This window comes from Penicillium odoratum, assembly GCF_028828045.1.
Source record: "Penicillium odoratum strain IBT 22623 chromosome Unknown utg000003l_segment0_segment0, whole genome shotgun sequence".
NCBI lineage: Eukaryota > Fungi > Ascomycota > Eurotiomycetes > Eurotiales > Aspergillaceae > Penicillium > Penicillium odoratum.
This window is the reverse complement of record NW_026643145.1, coordinates 1,535,962-1,551,781: the sequence shown is the minus strand read 5'-3', so window position 1 is coordinate 1,551,781 and position 15,820 is coordinate 1,535,962. Positions and strand designations below refer to the sequence as shown.

Below are 15,820 nucleotides of genomic sequence, written 5' to 3'. Positions count from 1 at the left end.
AACCTCTGAGATATAAATGACGTCATGTCTTCTCACGTCGCGCGTGGTCATCGTTTCCCCTCGCAAAAAGGGCCCCGAAAGTCGAGAGCAGTTGGAAGGCCGAATATGCACTTTCAGTCAATATCCATGTCATCGGTAACGGCAGATTCGTGCATTGTCTCAGCACTGCTATCGGTTGACCACAGATCGGAACTCGAGCTCCTATTAGCTCTGTCCTCGCGGACTTCATGCGGAGAAGCGGAATAACCAGCTTTCATATGATCGTCTGGAAGTTTACTGCGCCTTCGCCGTCGCTTCAAACCCAGACCAGGCACGGATAATGGCTCCTCACCCGGTCCGGTGTTCAAAGTTGAATGAGAATGCGAGGATTGGTACCCGACCCCAGACATACTGCCCGGCTTGCGCTTCTGACCCTTTGGAGGTCCCATCAATGGTTTGGAAACAGTGTCCGGTGTGTCGTTGCCCAGTCCATTCATGCAATCCAACAAGTCGCGCTGCCATCCTTCAAACGAGTCTGGCAGACACGGTAAATCTAATCTTTGCACAACAGGATCGGGCTCATGATCTGGCTCCTCGACATCATAAGGATAATATACTTTGACGCTGGACATGTCTGGCGCCGTGTGGAAGTTGTTGGTAGCCGTAGGTGTCGACGGACCCGACCCATTCAAACTATGTCCGCTGTGATCTGTTGGCGCGCCTGTATTAGACGGTGCAGCCGGTGAAGATCGTGCTGATTCAGTGGATGCGACTGTGACATTTGAGGAATCCAGATCCTTTATTTGAAGATCGCCATTCATTGTCCATGAATGTTGGCGTACGTTGATGTATAACTGTGGGCACGGCCCTCGGGAAGCATCACGTCACCAATTGCTCAAGACTCGCTACCAACAAAACCTGCATGGAAGGCAAAGGGTAAAGAGGCGGAAATAATTGGAGTAAAAAGATACCAAGGGTAACTGAGAATGGGGTGCAAGTAACTCAACACAACCTCGCTCGTGTGATCGTCGCGTACATGTTCTAGATGTTTCCAGCGGCGGGGGTAATGTATCCCCCGGTTCCCAAAGACCCACCACGATCCCCTAGAATTAACTGTATGGAAGAGCTTAACCTATCTACAGTGTGAATTTTCAACGGTCAAGCCTATTGAAGAATAGCCTACAATGTATGAAATGAATTACGACATACGGTTAACTTGCAATTTTTAGTCTAGCGCCCCATACGTCTGTATAGATTTCAACCTGACTCTAGCAACCGAGCTCCCAACATGCGAGAGAGACAAATAGGTACCAACAAAGTTACAGGCACCTTTCAAACAGACTAGCTCAATGCTAGTTGCGTTCACAGGTCTCAGTCTTCATCGGGATGAATTGTTATCGCCGGGAGAAATCGAAGAGAAGGCTAGGGGCTGGATGTAGTTTACTCAAATGTAGCGACAGGCTGGATTTTAATGTTCCCATTCAAGATAGACTGGAAAATACTAAGAGCTTACGCGAAATCAATTCGCGAATTGGGAAGACCATGGGTCGTGGTCTAGGAGTATTGAGCAGTATGCACCGGGATACTTGCAGCTGGAGGCGAGGGACCAGACGGTGGACTTTGATCTTTCCAATCTTCAGAAACTGCTTCTGCAATCAACTAACAAGGATAAATGCACAAATATCCATGATCAACGTCAGTTATGAAAGGTGTTGAGAGTGAGGAGGGAGATAAGAAGTGTGTAGGAAGGGAAGTTATAGAGTATGGATGCACGGACCCTTTCCCCTGACCACTCACCGCCCGCGGGCATGATTGGCTGCCACGATTCGCTTACACATTAAGTCCACGTTTAGTTTACCTTGCTACGCCTGCTACGTTCCAGCATAGGTATCCAACCACTGTTGCGCCTTGCCCTTTTGTTCCACTCTGGCAAGTGGATGCATTGGTTGATTCTCCGATCTTACTTCCTCTCGCGTGCGGAGCTTGCAAGTGTTCGGTGCGGCTCCGGCCAGGTCTTTCAAGATGCAATCATCCCCAAACATGCTCACTAAGGTAACGCCCCTCGATATCCCGACATCAAAGCATCCACCTCCACCCTACCATGCTGTGTAAACTTGCTTCAATTGCATTGACTGACTCTTATCTATTACGCAGTTTGAGTCTAAGTCCTCCAGGGCCAAGGGGATTGCTTTCCACCCGACACGGTCAGTCGGTCCCGCGGGGACACCTACACACCTACAAGCTAGAGCATATTCACTAACATCAGCACCAGGCCATGGATTCTGGTCTCCCTTCACTCTTCCACCATTCAACTATGGGACTACCGCATGGGAACCCTGATTGACCGATTCGAAGAACACGATGGCCCTGTCCGCGGCGTTGATTTCCACCCAACCCAACCCCTGTTTGTGTCCGGAGGTGATGATTACAAGATCAAGGTCTGGAACTACCAGACTCGGAGGTGTCTCTTCACATTGAACGGTCACTTGGATTACGTGCGCACCGTTTTCTTCCATCCCGAACTCCCCTGGATCCTGTCTGCCTCTGATGATCAGACTATTCGAATCTGGAACTGGCAGAACCGCTCTTTGAGTAAGTCGTGTCAGCTGTTCGGCGCAAGGCTCTACTAACGCTCCGTTCTTCAGTTTGTACCATGACCGGTCACAACCACTATGTCATGTGCGCCCAGTTCCACCCCACCGAGGATCTCATTGCCTCGGCCTCGCTCGACCAGTCGGTCCGAATCTGGGATATTTCCGGCTTGCGAAAGAAGCACTCCGCCCCAACGTCGATTTCCTTCGAAGACCAGATGGCCCGAGCCAACCCCAACCAGGCAGATATGTTCGGTAACACAGACGCTATTGTGAAGTTCGTTCTGGAGGGCCATGACCGCGGTGTGAACTGGGTGTCATTCCACCCCACATTGCCATTGATCGTCTCAGCGGGCGATGATCGCTTGGTTAAGCTCTGGCGAATGAGTGACACAAAGGCTTGGGAAGTTGACACCTGCCGCGGCCATTTCCAGAATGCCTCTGCCTGTTTGTTCCACCCACACCAGGACCTCATTCTTTCCGTCGGCGAAGACAAGACAATTCGTGTATGGGATCTTAACAAGCGCACATCCGTTCAATCCTTCAAGCGCGACTCCGACCGATTCTGGGTTATCGCTGCCCACCCCAAGATTAATCTGTTCGCCGCTGGCCACGATACTGGTGTTATGGTGTTCAAGCTGGAGCGCGAGCGACCTGCTTCCGCCGTTTACCAGAACCAGCTGTTCTACATTACCAAGGAGAAGCACGTCAAGTCATATGACTTCTCCAAGAATGTCGAGTCGCCTCCGATGCTTTCGTTGCGCAAGTTGGGTTCCCCGTGGATCCCCCCGCGCACCGTTTCCTACAACCCGGCTGAGCGTGCTATTTTGGTCACATCCCCCGCCGACAGCGGAACCTACGAATTGATCAACCTCCCCCGCGATGCTACTGGTGCGGTTGAGCCCACCGATGTCAAGCGTGGCCAGGCTACTTCTGCAGTCTTTGTTGCTCGTAACCGCTTCGCAGTGTTCAACCCTTCGACCCAACAGGTTGACATTAAGGATCTCAGCAACTCCACTACCAAGACTATCACGCCTCCTGCTGGCACAACTGATATCTACTTTGGCGGCACTGGTTGCCTCCTGTTTATCACCCCCACAACTGTTGTTCTCTTCGACATTCAACAGAAGAAGCAACTTGCGGAAGTTACTGTTAGTGGTGTGAAGTACGTTGTCTGGTCCAATGACGGACTCTACTGTGCTCTTCTCAGCAAGCACAATGTTACCATTGTTACCAAGACCCTGGAGCAAGTTAGCACCCTGCACGAGACCATTCGCATCAAGAGCGCAACCTGGGACGATGCTGGTGTGCTTATCTACTCTACTCTGAACCACATCAAGTATTCGCTATTGAACGGGTATGTATGAGACAGATTTTATTTGGAATTAGATGCTAATCTTGTCGCAGTGATAACGGAATCATTCGCACTCTAGATCAAACAGTTTACCTTGTCCGCGTCAAGGGACGTAACGTTTACTGCCTCGATCGCAATGCCCAGCCCCGGGTTCTCGAAATTGATCCCACCGAGTACCGTTTCAAGCTTTCCTTAGTTAAGCGAAACTACGATGAGATGTTGCAGATAATCAAGAACTCTAGCTTGGTTGGCCAGAGCATTATTTCTTACCTGCAGAAGAAGGGTTACCCGGAGATTGCTCTGCAGTTCGTTCAAGACCCGCAGACCCGCTTCGATCTGGCTCTTGAGTGTGGAAACCTGGAAGTTGCTATCGAGATGGCTCGTGAGCTTGACCGTCCCAACTTCTGGAGCCGGCTTGGCGCTGAGGCCTTGGCCCATGGTAACCACCAAGTCGTTGAAATGACCTACCAGAAGCAGCGAAATTTCGACAAATTGTCTTTCCTCTACTTGGCCACTGGCGACCAGGAGAAGCTTGCTCGTATGGCTAAGATTGCTGAGCACCGGGGTGACTTTACATCCCGCTTCCAGAACGCTATCTACCGTGGAGATGTTGAAGACCGCATCCAGATGTTCAAGGAGGTTGACTTGTGTATGTCCCAGACCCCCTAATATCTTTCTCGTGTTTACTAATAGACACTAGATCCCTTGGCCTACCTCACTGCAAAGTCACATGGTTTGACCGAAGAGGCTGAGTCCATTCTAGAATCCTGCGGCTTGACGGAAGACCAGATCGGCTTGCCCTCTCTTGGGGAACCCCTCCAGACCCCTCGCCCTATTGTCCCTACCTTCAAGTCTAAGTGGCCTGTTAAGGCTGCCGGTCACTCTTCGTTCGAGAAGGCCCTCCTTGGGGAGGTTGGTGGTGATGAGGAGGCTACCGATGCCTTGGAGTTCGGTGAGGATGAAACAGAGGCTGTCCTTGCCAAAGATACCCTGGAAGATGAAGAGGAAGATGCCTCTGGATGGGATATGGGTGATGATGTTAATGTTGAGGAGGATGTTGAGTTTGTCAATGTGGAAAGCGCCGAAGCTGGTGCGGGCAGTTCCGAGGCCGATATGTGGGCTCGTAACTCTCCATTGGCAGCCGACCATGTTGCGGCTGGCTCATTTGACACCGCTATGCAGCTTCTCAACCGACAGGTGGGCGCTGTGCAGTTTGCTCCTCTGAAGGACCGATTCCTCGAGGTCTACAAAGCCTCCAAGACCTATCTTCCCGCCAGCACCGGCCTGCCACCCTTGGTCAACTATGTCCGGAGAACCACCGATGAGACAGATAACCGCAAAGTCCTGCCCATCATTCCCCGCGATCTGGAGACTATTGCAAGCGTTGACCTCCAAGAAGGCTACGCTGCCATGCGAGCCAATAAGTTGGAGGATGGTGTGAAAATTTTCAAGCGTATCCTGCACACTCTCCTCGTCAACTCTGTCTCCTCTGAGGAGGAGGTAGAGCAGGCGAAGAAGATCATCGCCACTGCACGGGAGTATATTCTTGCCATGTCCATTGAGCTTGAGCGTCGTTCCGTCCCTACTGATACCGAGGAGGGCCTCAAGCGCAGCCTCGAGCTCTCCGCTTACTTCACCATTCCCAAGCTGGAAGTTGCTCATCGTCAACTAGCGTTGATGGCTGCCATGAAGCTGTCCTTTGCCAACAAGAACTACAACTCCGCCTTGGGCTTCGCCAACCGTATGCTGGCTAACGGTGGCTCCGCCAAGCTTCTAGACCAGGCTCGCAAGATCAAGGCCCAGTGTGAACGTAACCCGTCTGACGCGATCGACATTGAGTTCGATCAGTTTGCCGAGTTCGACATCTGTGCTGCTTCTTTCACTCCCATCTTCAGCGGTTCTCCCTGTGTGACAGACCTCTTCTCCGGCGCCAAGTACCACGAGATGTACAAGGGCAGCGTCTGCCGGATATCCGAGGTCACCGAGATCGGCGCCCCGGCCAGTGGCCTGCGTCTATTCGTCCCTGGTCTCTAAATTCAACATGACGAAGTTTGACGGTTTCCCTCCAGGTTTCTTTTTTCCTCTTCTTGGCATGAAGGTACAAAAGGTTTCTTTCCATCTTTCTGCTTGGAGAAGTTGTGTGTTTGGCGGCGCTTTTTTGGGAGACAAAATCTCCTGCTTTCACACCCTGTCTAGATGTCTTTGTACCGGGATTATAATTGTTTAGCGGTTCCAGTTTATGCGAATGTTTCTTCTCGTCCAATTCTTGTAATACGATCAGATTTCCAACATCTGTTCATGTTCAAGTAATATAAAATATACAATAGATCTATATAAACTACATTTATCGTACAAAGTGGAGATATTTATACAGTCCATCTACATCAAATCCGAGACAATAGTCAGATCTTACCAGTAGATCTTCTCTAATCCTTCCTAATCACACCTCCCATCCTTCCACCCAGTCTTCCACCGTTCCTCCCAGAAGTTACAATTAAACTCCTTCTTTCCCAGCTTGCGATTCACCTCATTATGCGCCTCACACATCCACCACCCAAACTCCGCACGCCCACCCAGCTTCGGCTGATTGCGTCCACTCGGATGCGCCATCCACGTCTTGAAGTCATCCGCGCAAACCCAGCACGGATACAGTCGCGAAAACAACTTCAGGAATCCCTGCATGTCGCTTTGTTGCTGCGTATCTGCTTTTTCGGGGTACGTCGCTGCCATCGTGTGCAGGAGGGTCCAGGTTGACCGCCCGAGTTCTTCGACGTCAGGTGGGCAGTCTGAAGGTATCGGTGGTTCAGATGACGAAGCTGGGACGGCGAGGGGGGCTGTGGAGGTTTTGCTTGCGTTTGCGCTTGCGCTTGAGGTTGAAGAGTCGGCTTTGGCTTGTTTTGTCAAGGCGCGCCATGAGGAGACGGATGTACAGGTTCGGCAGCTAGTAGATGATTTATTAGACTTTTGAGCTGAGAGATGGTGCGGGGTGGAATGATGCTCGGGGTTTCTTACGGTTTCCCATCTTTGTCTAGGACGACGCCTTTTGGTAGGGCGGATTCGCTGTCTTGCGATTGCTTGGAGGGTGATGGGGCTTGTTGGTTGAATAGATGAGCCTGCCCTCTGAGGGAAGCTAGCTGCTCTGGAGAAACCTCTGCCATTTTGCGTGGTTTGGGGGAGGAAAACAAGTGATGGAAATGGAAGTAGGTACTAAAGTTTGATTTCTAATGCGGTTGGAGGCGGGATCGGCGGAATTAGCGTTGTCAGCAGTAAACACTTGGCTCTATAGAGCGACTTCAATTAAGCCCCAAAATTATCGGATTTTCTTTTTTAAATGACTCCTACTCCCTGCAGTCAATTCTTTCGTCCTTTTAATTCTAATTAAATGAATTCTCATGTACTGACTGATTTTGTTAATGCTCAAACAGAAGCTACACGGTATGTAGGTACTTCAATTCTATCTACAAATGTTTCTTCATTTCATCATTTGCCCATTTCCCAGCTCTTAGAAAGGTAACTCTTCAGCTTCAAGTTACAATCCGTACCTCTCTCGGTATCGCATTTGTAATTCACTTCCTTGGCCAGAAAGCCATTGATCCAGAGGACCCCGAAGACCAGACCATCTTGCCATTGTAGACAAATCAAAAATACTCCAACCTGTCTCGGGATCCGAGATTGTGGGATCTGCACCTGCTTCCAGAAGTAGTTGCACTGTATCGAAATTTTGACGATTCCCGGCAGCGAAGACAGCAGTGGCACCGACCCGACCTCCCGGCGCATTGATATCAAGATCAGTATCGAACTCGAGGATCATCTTGACAACGGAATCTAAACCATACGAGCTGGCATAGTACAGCGGATGTGTCGTTTCGATAACTGAGAATTCCACCCCTGGTATGAGAACTTGCATCCAAGCGCCAAAGTTTCCCTGGCAAGGAAGATGTCTCGTGTCAAAGAACTTCTGCACTAGACGCCGCTCGGGGTCTCCAAGCTCGGTATCAGCAGCATATTTTGGCCACATCAATGCTGCATATTTCAAGGACTTGTATTTGGCCAAGCGTGAAAAGATTCTCCCCTTGGTTGTGTATCCATCTTTGAAATTGTCAAGGCAGAGGTAGTTGAGGCACTTTCGCATAATGATCGTGTTTGCTGTTGTCAAGTCCATGCTGAAATAGCTAACCCGGGAAGATAGTATCCAGTCGGATGTTAGGAAGTCTTTGATCGATGCATGCGCGAGGACGATATGACCGCACGGATCTTGGGTGATGAGACCTTGGCAAATATCAAGAAGAATTTGAGCGGGAACAAGCATCATGTCTTCATCTAGTGTGGTGCATTCCTCGTCTAGTACGACTAGCTCGTTGAGAACTTCGAGTGTGAGCATTTCACTAGCGAAGAGGTGGTCTCGCGCAAAGCTGATCCAGAAAAGCGCCTCTCGCACAAATGGTCTGTCCTCAGCAGATATCTGGTCGAGTGTTTTGGCATACATCTCCCGCAGAGTTCCTGGTAGATTTCTTAGAGCTTCGCGCATTGATCTGGTAGTTCGCTGAGCGGAAAGATTGTCCATGGAAAGCTGCACCCAGCGGAATCTGCTACAGTTAGACTAGCACATAAACGGGATAAAGTGAAACTCACGATCCACCTGCGTTATCCGATAACGTCTTTCGAATTTCAGATTTGAATTCATCCTTTCGGTCCATCAATGCCTTGTCGTTTTCTAGGCGGTAATCTATATAGGCTTTGATATCACCCGACATCATCTCTGCGCTGATATTGAGCAATTCGACATCTCGGGCAAGCACCATAGTTGATGTAGTCGTGACCATGATGCGAATATTCGAGGAAAGTTTGGCAAGTTTTAATAGAGAAGTCTCGATATGCCTGGCGTCCTGGCTTTCATTGATCGCGTCGATCAGAATGACGACCTTTGTCTTGCCAGAGGCATGTTTGATAATGACCTCTTCAAGAGCAGTGATCTCAATGCTTCGCTTGTGAGCCTGGGACTTGGGAATATCATTGTATATTGATCGGATATTGTCGAGTATGTAATCCTCTTTCCCCGAGAACTGAGCTACTAAGGATCCCAGTACGTTAATTGGGACCTGAGAGGCCGAGTTACTCATTGTGCAGTAGAAGTATGCGAAATTGAGGGTCGGATCACGAGAAGCCATTGAGACGAGCTCATCAACACACTGAGCACTGCAAAATTATAATAAGTCACACTGTTCGCCTGCTTATAATTCGTATAAGTGCCACTTACAACAGAGTAGTCTTTCCAGTTCCGGCTAGCCATAGATCAGTAAAGCATCTTCCGAATAGATAAGACCAGCATACATTTTCCAACAAGGAAGAAGATATTTTTATCCCCATACCACAACCAATGCTTGAGATGGCCCCCAATGAACCATTTCCCAGATGCAATATCATATCCTTCACACGCCCGCAAATGCGAATTAGCCGGACTCACCGGGGCCATCCATTCAAATAGTTCCCGGTTCGCCATCTGGTTCCTCTCCTGCTCTCTAATCTTCAGATCCTCAGTCAAAGATCTCGCTAGACTTCCAATCTCTTGCTGCAAATCCCGTTCGACTGCAGCATGATCTGCAGTCAAAACGAGTATCAACCACGACTTCACTCTTTCTAGACGGATAAGATGATCATTAATCTTTTCCTGCGTAAAGTGCCACTCGAGCTTCTGTTTCCAACTTTTCAGTTTGCTTTCTGCAGGCTCTAAATCTTTTAACAAAGACTCGAGGAACTCCTTTGTTGCCTGGAGGACCCTGTTCATGACATGCTCATTGAAGGGACTCGAGCCCTCTGACTCGATATGTTGAAACTTGGGGATTTCGGAGGACGACTGGGCTGCCAGATGATCGAGAATGCCTTTTAAAGCGAACAATTCTTCGCTTAGCTTTTGCATTTCGGATCTGGCGGTTTTCACCGATTTGGCGTACTTGATCAGGCATGATATGATGTGAGAGACATCGATGACCAGGCCTGTGATGGATATAGGGTCCATAACTGCAGTATGCGATCAAAGCGCCGCTGCTGAATATTGGGGTGAAATCAAATTTTCTGAATGGGTTCTTAATTAAATATGGCCAAGTGCTTACTTTGTTTGACAGGCGGGGTAAGTAGAGGATCCACTAAGGGTCCAGTCATTCTACCCTAAACCTTGATTAATTGCTAATTTATTTCGACGGCGTAGCTCACTAGTTCATTATGGTTGTATATGGAGGAGATTGGTATTTAAGTATAGTATTCAATCATTGTTTGTTGCAACTCAAGTACCACAGGTGTATGTATTGCTTTCATTTACTTCGTACTAAAATATATATGCTTCTATATCAACCTTGGAAGTTTTGTATCAAAAGTGCTAGCTACCTTATTAGATGACTTCAAAATGTTGTGACTTACATACCCTGGAGACTTATAAGGTCAACATGGAGATGCATATGTATTCATGAACAATATATGTGCATTTGAATCTTCAAATGTCGTATGCACCGGCTCATCAATGTAATATATTTTCGCACTATCTTCCAACATTTGAAAAGAAAATCATACCTTGGCGGATATTCCAGCCAATCGTTTAAATTTCAATACATACATTAAGATTGGAAGGACAGGAGAATCAAGTAAAATATATAAAATGAACCCTTGGAATGTTTTATTTCCAGGGTTCATTGAAACGTTTGGATTGATAAGGCGCTGATAAGCTTTGTCATCTTCACGCGACTGGACGTGTCAATGTCAATTCAATCGCCACGGAATTTGTTTTTCTCGGGAAGTCATCTTCAACGCATTAATAATTGCATTGATATTGGACACTCTCAATAGGTCTGCGGAAAACGTCTGCGACCATGGCACGTCAATATAAGCTGCCAGACTCCGAATCGGAGTCTGAACCAGATGTGTCTTCTACTCCTTCCGATGACCAACTTGAACAGGGACTGCGCGATGAGATCGCCGGGATCTTCAAATCCGGTAACATGGAGGAGCTTACTGTGAAACGAGTGCGACTTGCCGCGGAGAAGAAGCTTGGTCTAATAGAGGGATACTTAAAAAATACGGGGGATTGGAAGGCACGAAGCGAAAAAATTATAAAGGATGAAGTGGTAAGAGGTTTACTGGTCAATTGGTGCGCGTGAACTATCGAGCACTAAAATGCCATCTTCATGACACAGGACGCGCAGGAAGCGCAAAACGACGATGCTGATTCAACCGAAAAGTCCCCATCGCCTCCGCCGCAACCAAAAAAGACTGCGCCCAAGCGTTCTAATAGTGACAGTGCACCCAAGCCGAGAAAACGCCAGAAGACACAAACTCCTGTTTCGGAGGACGATGTACCAGTGCTTTCTGGTCACGAGAGTGAGGAAGAGGTCACAAAGCCAAAAAAGCGTGCGGCACCCAAGAAAAAGGTGTCTCCGAAACCCGCCACAGACGAGTCACAAGGTTCAGATGCCCAAGAAGATTCCGATGCGTTGAAAGCGTCGGAAGTTGTCAAGGACGACTCTGAAAGCGAGATGTCCGTGGTCCTGGATGAGGAACCCAAACCCAAGCCTACACGCAAGCGACAGAGTAGCGATGCATCCTCCAAGAAGGAAAAGAAGAAGCCGGCGCCCAAAGCCAAATCCAAAGACGACGAAGATCCCGATCAGGCAGAGATCAAGCGGTTACAAGGGTGGCTCGTCAAATGTGGTATCCGTAAGATGTGGTTCCGTGAGCTGGCGCCGTACGACACCGCAAAGGCAAAGATTAAGCATCTCAAGGAGATGCTCGAGGATGCTGGTATGACGGGGCGGTACTCGCAGGAGAAAGCCAATCAGATTCGCGATGAGCGAGAGCTCAAGGCAGACTTGGAGCAGATCCAACAAGGTGCGAAGCAATGGGGAAAAGGGAGCGGAGACGAAGATGAGGGACCACCTCCACGCCGTGCTGCTGCTCGAGGTCGACAGGCGCTTGCATTTCTGGAAAGCGATGGTGAAGAGTCGGACTGATGAAGGCGGATGGACTGCTTAATTTCCACGTATCAATCATGTTTAGCAATTGTATTCATAAGGACCCAATATATCCTTATTCTCTGACTGTTTCCTCTGTCGCGTGTATGTACTGCCTCACCGGCCGGCCTTGGTTCCACTCATACGTTGAGCTGTCAAGCTGAAGATGGCGACGGATGAAATGAAGAGCACTAGATTATAGAACTGTGACCGTTAACAATTGCCTTTTGATTTGGAGTACAGGGGGAATGTACCGCTGTCCTGGAGTACTCATTCTCTTCCACTTCCGTGCGCGCTTCGACAAAGAGACGCCTTAAGTTAGGAAGATTTGCCTAGAAGATGTTAAGACCTAGAACATGTTGTATATGAAAGTCCTAGACTGACCATTTAAGCGCAAGTGCAGGAAGCTGGGAGAAGGAGAAGTGAGAGTTTAAACGTATACGAGTAAAGCGGACGGGAAAGGTCCAGAGCCCGCCATTCGCCATTTGTGGACAACTTTTGATCGCCCAACTCTCTCACCTCTTCCTTTCGTCACTCCAAAATTCCTCCAACCCCCATTCTCTCTTTTCTTTCAATGTCTATTCGAGAGGGGGGAATGGTTTAAGTCCTATCTCCGATCGCCTTTTCCTAACTCCCGAAGTCGCGCGACCGAAGCTCGCGATTCCCCGCAGTCTCCCAAATACTCGACTCCCTAACCCCCTACCACCCCGAATCCTTTAGCGGAAGCACGACAAAGCCGGAGCTGAAGCTTATACCGTTATGGCGATGAACAAGATCCGCGGCGCCTTTGCGGCGCCTAGGAAAGGAGAGACGTTTGAATTGCGAGCTGGCCTTGTGTATGGACCCCCTCCGACCATAGGTGGCTGTTTGCCATTATGAATGATCCACCATGCTGACTGCTAGAACAGCTCGCAGTATGCTTACGAGCGGTACGTTATTTTGACGTCGAGGATATCGTGAATAATCTGGGGTGGTGTGGAAAGACTAACGCTTTCACAGGAAAGAGTCTATCCAGAAGACTATCATGGCCATGACTCTGGGCAAGGACGTATCAGCTCTCTTCCCCGATGTTCTAAAAAACATTGCAACCGCCGATTTGGAGCAGAAGAAGCTGGTCTACCTTTACCTCATGTGCGTTTTCCCGGGCACCTTAAGGGGGAACCTTACTGACCACTGGAATTGCATAGGAACTACGCCAAATCACACCCCGACCTTTGCATTCTCGCCGTCAATACATTCGTCCAGGACTCGGAGGATCCTAACCCGCTAGTTCGAGCCCTCGCCATTCGCACCATGGGCTGTATTCGGGTGGATAAGATGGTGGACTACATGGAGGAACCGCTGCGCAAGACCCTTCGAGACGAATCGCCGTACGTCCGCAAAACCGCCGCAATCTGTGTCGCAAAGTTGTTCGACCTGAATCCCAGCATGTGCCTCGAGAACGGATTTTTGGAGATGCTACAGGAGATGATCGGTGACCCGAACCCGATGGTGGTCGCCAATTCGGTGACCGCACTTGCGGAAATCCACCACTCAGCCGCCGAACTTGGAGCTCTCCAGGTCACAGCCAACACACTACGGAAGATGCTCATGGCATTGAACGAATGCACGGAATGGGGTCGCGTTACCATTCTCTCGACGCTGGCCGAGTACCGGGCGACCGACGTAAAGGAGTCGGAACACATTTGCGAGCGTGTTTCGCCTCAGTTCCAGCATGTGAACGCCAGTGTGGTTCTTGCGGCTGTCAAGGTTGTCTTCCTGCACATGAAGTATGTCGGCCCGGAGCTGGCAAAGACATACCTCAAGAAGATGGCCCCCCCTCTAGGTATGCACCTACAATTAGTCGTAACTGATGCAAGCTAACAATTACAGTGACATTGGTATCTTCCCAACCTGAGGTGCAATATGTGGCGTTGAGAAACATCGATCTTCTACTGCAGAAGCAGCCGGATATCCTGAACAAGGAGCTGCGCGTTTTCTTCTGCAAATACAACGACCCACCGTATGTCAAATTCCAGAAGCTGGAGATTATGGTGCGGATAGCAAACGATCGCAATGTCGACCAGCTCTTGGCGGAATTGAAAGAATACGCCATGGAGGTCGACATGGACTTTGTGCGGCGCGCCGTCAAGGCGATTGGCCAGGTTGCCATTAAGATTGAGAGCGCCAGTGAGAAGTGCGTGAATACGCTGTTGGATTTAATCAACTTGAAGGTGAATTACGTCGTCCAGGAGGCCATTGTCGTTATCAGGGATATCTTCCGAAAGTACCCTGGTTATGAGGGCATCATCCCGACACTGTGTCAGTGCATTGACGAGTTGGACGAACCTAATGCGCGAGCAGCCTTGATCTGGATTGTCGGTGAGTATGCCGAGAAGATCAGCAATGCAGGCGATATTCTGGGTGGCTTTGTGGATGGATTCAACGAAGAGTTCTCTCAGACTCAACTACAAATCCTTACTGCAGTAGTCAAGCTTTTCCTCAAGCGGCCCGAGAAGGCCCAGGGTCTGGTACAGCGTGTTCTTCAGGCAGCCACAGCCGAGAACGATAACCCGGACGTTCGTGACAGAGCCTACATTTACTGGCGTCTCCTGTCCAACACCAGTGATCAGAACGCCACCAAGAATATTGTTCTTTCCGAAAAGCCCCCCATTGTCACAACTATCTCCTCATTACCGCCAGCCCTCCTCGAGCAGCTTCTCCAGGAGCTTTCTACTCTATCATCCGTCTACCACAAGCCCCCAGAGCAATTTGTCGGCCAAGGTCGCTTCGGTGCCGATGCCGTTCAGCGAGCCGCTATCGAGTACGTACAACCCCACCTTGAAGCTCTCAGCATACTAATATTTTATTCAGGGAACAACTCCAGAACGCTCGAGAGAACCCACTGGCAGCCGCTGCCGCGGCGGCCGTCAGTGGCACTACTCCTTCTGCGCAGGCGCAAAATAACGTCGAGAACCTGCTGGACATCGATTTCGACGGTGGTGCCCCGGCATCTGCGCAAAATAACGATGGTGGCCTGTCCGGCTTGGAGGGTCTGGCCGGCACCCCAGTCCGGGTGCAATCACCCGCAGTCGGAGCCCCGGCCCCCGGTCCATCAGCTAGCAACAACCTGGACGACTTGTTGGGAGTGTTTGGTGATTCGGGATCAGCCCAGCCCTCATCGGGCGCCAATGGCAGCGGACCTGCTGGCGATCTAATGAATGGGTTCTCTGGCCTTGATCTGTCTGGGACAACCTCCCCGGCGAACGACAACCAGGCCAAGAAGACTAACGAGGACATTATGTCTCTCTTCTAGGTTGTTATAGGGTAGAGCGTTCCCAGTCAAGTGTAGAGGCTGGTTGTTTTTTATATCCATGTTTCGCAAGCGAGGATCTGAACTGAACGAGATAGAATGGTTTCTTTGCACGTTTAATTTTTTTTTCCGCATTGCTACCTTACATGTACCGGATTTCAAAAGGCTCATGTACATCTCTCTATGGAAGAATCGGCTCAAGTGAGTGTACGGAATATGAATATGTTAGGAATATGAATATGTTAGAAATATGCTATATGTGTCAGCATTCGAAGTATTAAAGCTTCTAGATCTTTCTAGCTTAAGACCAAGCATTGACCCGCATAGCTGCACATGGTTAGGTCTCCGCAACCAATCCCTGCTATTGTCTCCAGCCACCTCGTGAACCACATATTGCAGGACATTGTAAGTAGCATGACTCAAATGTTATATGAAGAGAATTCCTATAAAATCAGAACTAAATTGTACCAATTTCGACACCGGAACACCCATTGGCGATGGAAGAAAGGCAACCTCAATCCCATGACATCAGAATTCCCCAAAAAGCAGTATATCCGAACAATCAACCTGCTTACCAATGCATCAATAAGATCCGATTGTCCCACTG

At 49.3% G+C, this 15,820-nt stretch overlaps 6 protein-coding genes across 6 annotated transcripts; 3 read left to right on the top strand and 3 right to left on the bottom strand.

The window, feature by feature from the left end:
• Nucleotides 1-113: 113 nt before the first annotated feature.
• N7520_003818 (uncharacterized protein) lies at nucleotides 114-800 on the bottom strand (the record flags this gene model as incomplete). Its single annotated transcript, XM_057137753.1, has 1 exon — nucleotides 114-800. The coding sequence occupies one exon, from the start codon at nucleotides 798-800 to the stop codon at nucleotides 114-116; it is 687 nt and encodes a 228-aa protein (XP_056998218.1).
• A 1,219-nt stretch (nucleotides 801-2,019) lies between these two features.
• N7520_003817 (coatomer subunit alpha) lies at nucleotides 2,020-5,958 on the top strand (the record flags this gene model as incomplete). Its single annotated transcript, XM_057137752.1, has 6 exons — nucleotides 2,020-2,087; nucleotides 2,154-2,183; nucleotides 2,252-2,571; nucleotides 2,625-3,927; nucleotides 3,978-4,573; nucleotides 4,625-5,958. The coding sequence occupies 6 exons, from the start codon at nucleotides 2,020-2,022 to the stop codon at nucleotides 5,956-5,958; spliced, it is 3,651 nt and encodes a 1,216-aa protein (XP_056998217.1).
• A 402-nt stretch (nucleotides 5,959-6,360) lies between these two features.
• On the bottom strand, nucleotides 6,361-7,082 carry N7520_003816 (flavin-linked sulfhydryl oxidase; the record flags this gene model as incomplete). The annotated part of the gene is made up of 2 exons (XM_057137751.1): nucleotides 6,361-6,865; nucleotides 6,937-7,082. The coding sequence occupies 2 exons, from the start codon at nucleotides 7,080-7,082 to the stop codon at nucleotides 6,361-6,363; spliced, it is 651 nt and encodes a 216-aa protein (XP_056998216.1).
• A 371-nt stretch (nucleotides 7,083-7,453) lies between these two features.
• N7520_003815 (uncharacterized protein) lies at nucleotides 7,454-9,940 on the bottom strand (the record flags this gene model as incomplete). The annotated part of the gene is made up of 4 exons (XM_057137750.1): nucleotides 7,454-8,510; nucleotides 8,557-9,120; nucleotides 9,182-9,206; nucleotides 9,256-9,940. 4 exons carry the CDS (start codon nucleotides 9,938-9,940, stop codon nucleotides 7,454-7,456), a joined length of 2,331 nt encoding a protein of 776 aa, XP_056998215.1.
• Nucleotides 9,941-10,784: 844 nt separating this feature from the next.
• Nucleotides 10,785-11,921, top strand: N7520_003814 (putative transcriptional regulator; the record flags this gene model as incomplete). Its single annotated transcript, XM_057137749.1, has 2 exons — nucleotides 10,785-11,039; nucleotides 11,109-11,921. The coding sequence occupies 2 exons, from the start codon at nucleotides 10,785-10,787 to the stop codon at nucleotides 11,919-11,921; spliced, it is 1,068 nt and encodes a 355-aa protein (XP_056998214.1).
• Nucleotides 11,922-12,680: 759 nt separating this feature from the next.
• Nucleotides 12,681-15,216, top strand: N7520_003813 (putative AP-1 adaptor complex subunit beta; the record flags this gene model as incomplete). The annotated part of the gene is made up of 6 exons (XM_057137748.1): nucleotides 12,681-12,757; nucleotides 12,830-12,850; nucleotides 12,921-13,052; nucleotides 13,109-13,746; nucleotides 13,794-14,724; nucleotides 14,775-15,216. 6 exons carry the CDS (start codon nucleotides 12,681-12,683, stop codon nucleotides 15,214-15,216), a joined length of 2,241 nt encoding a protein of 746 aa, XP_056998213.1.
• Between the last annotated feature and the right edge of the window lie 604 nt (nucleotides 15,217-15,820).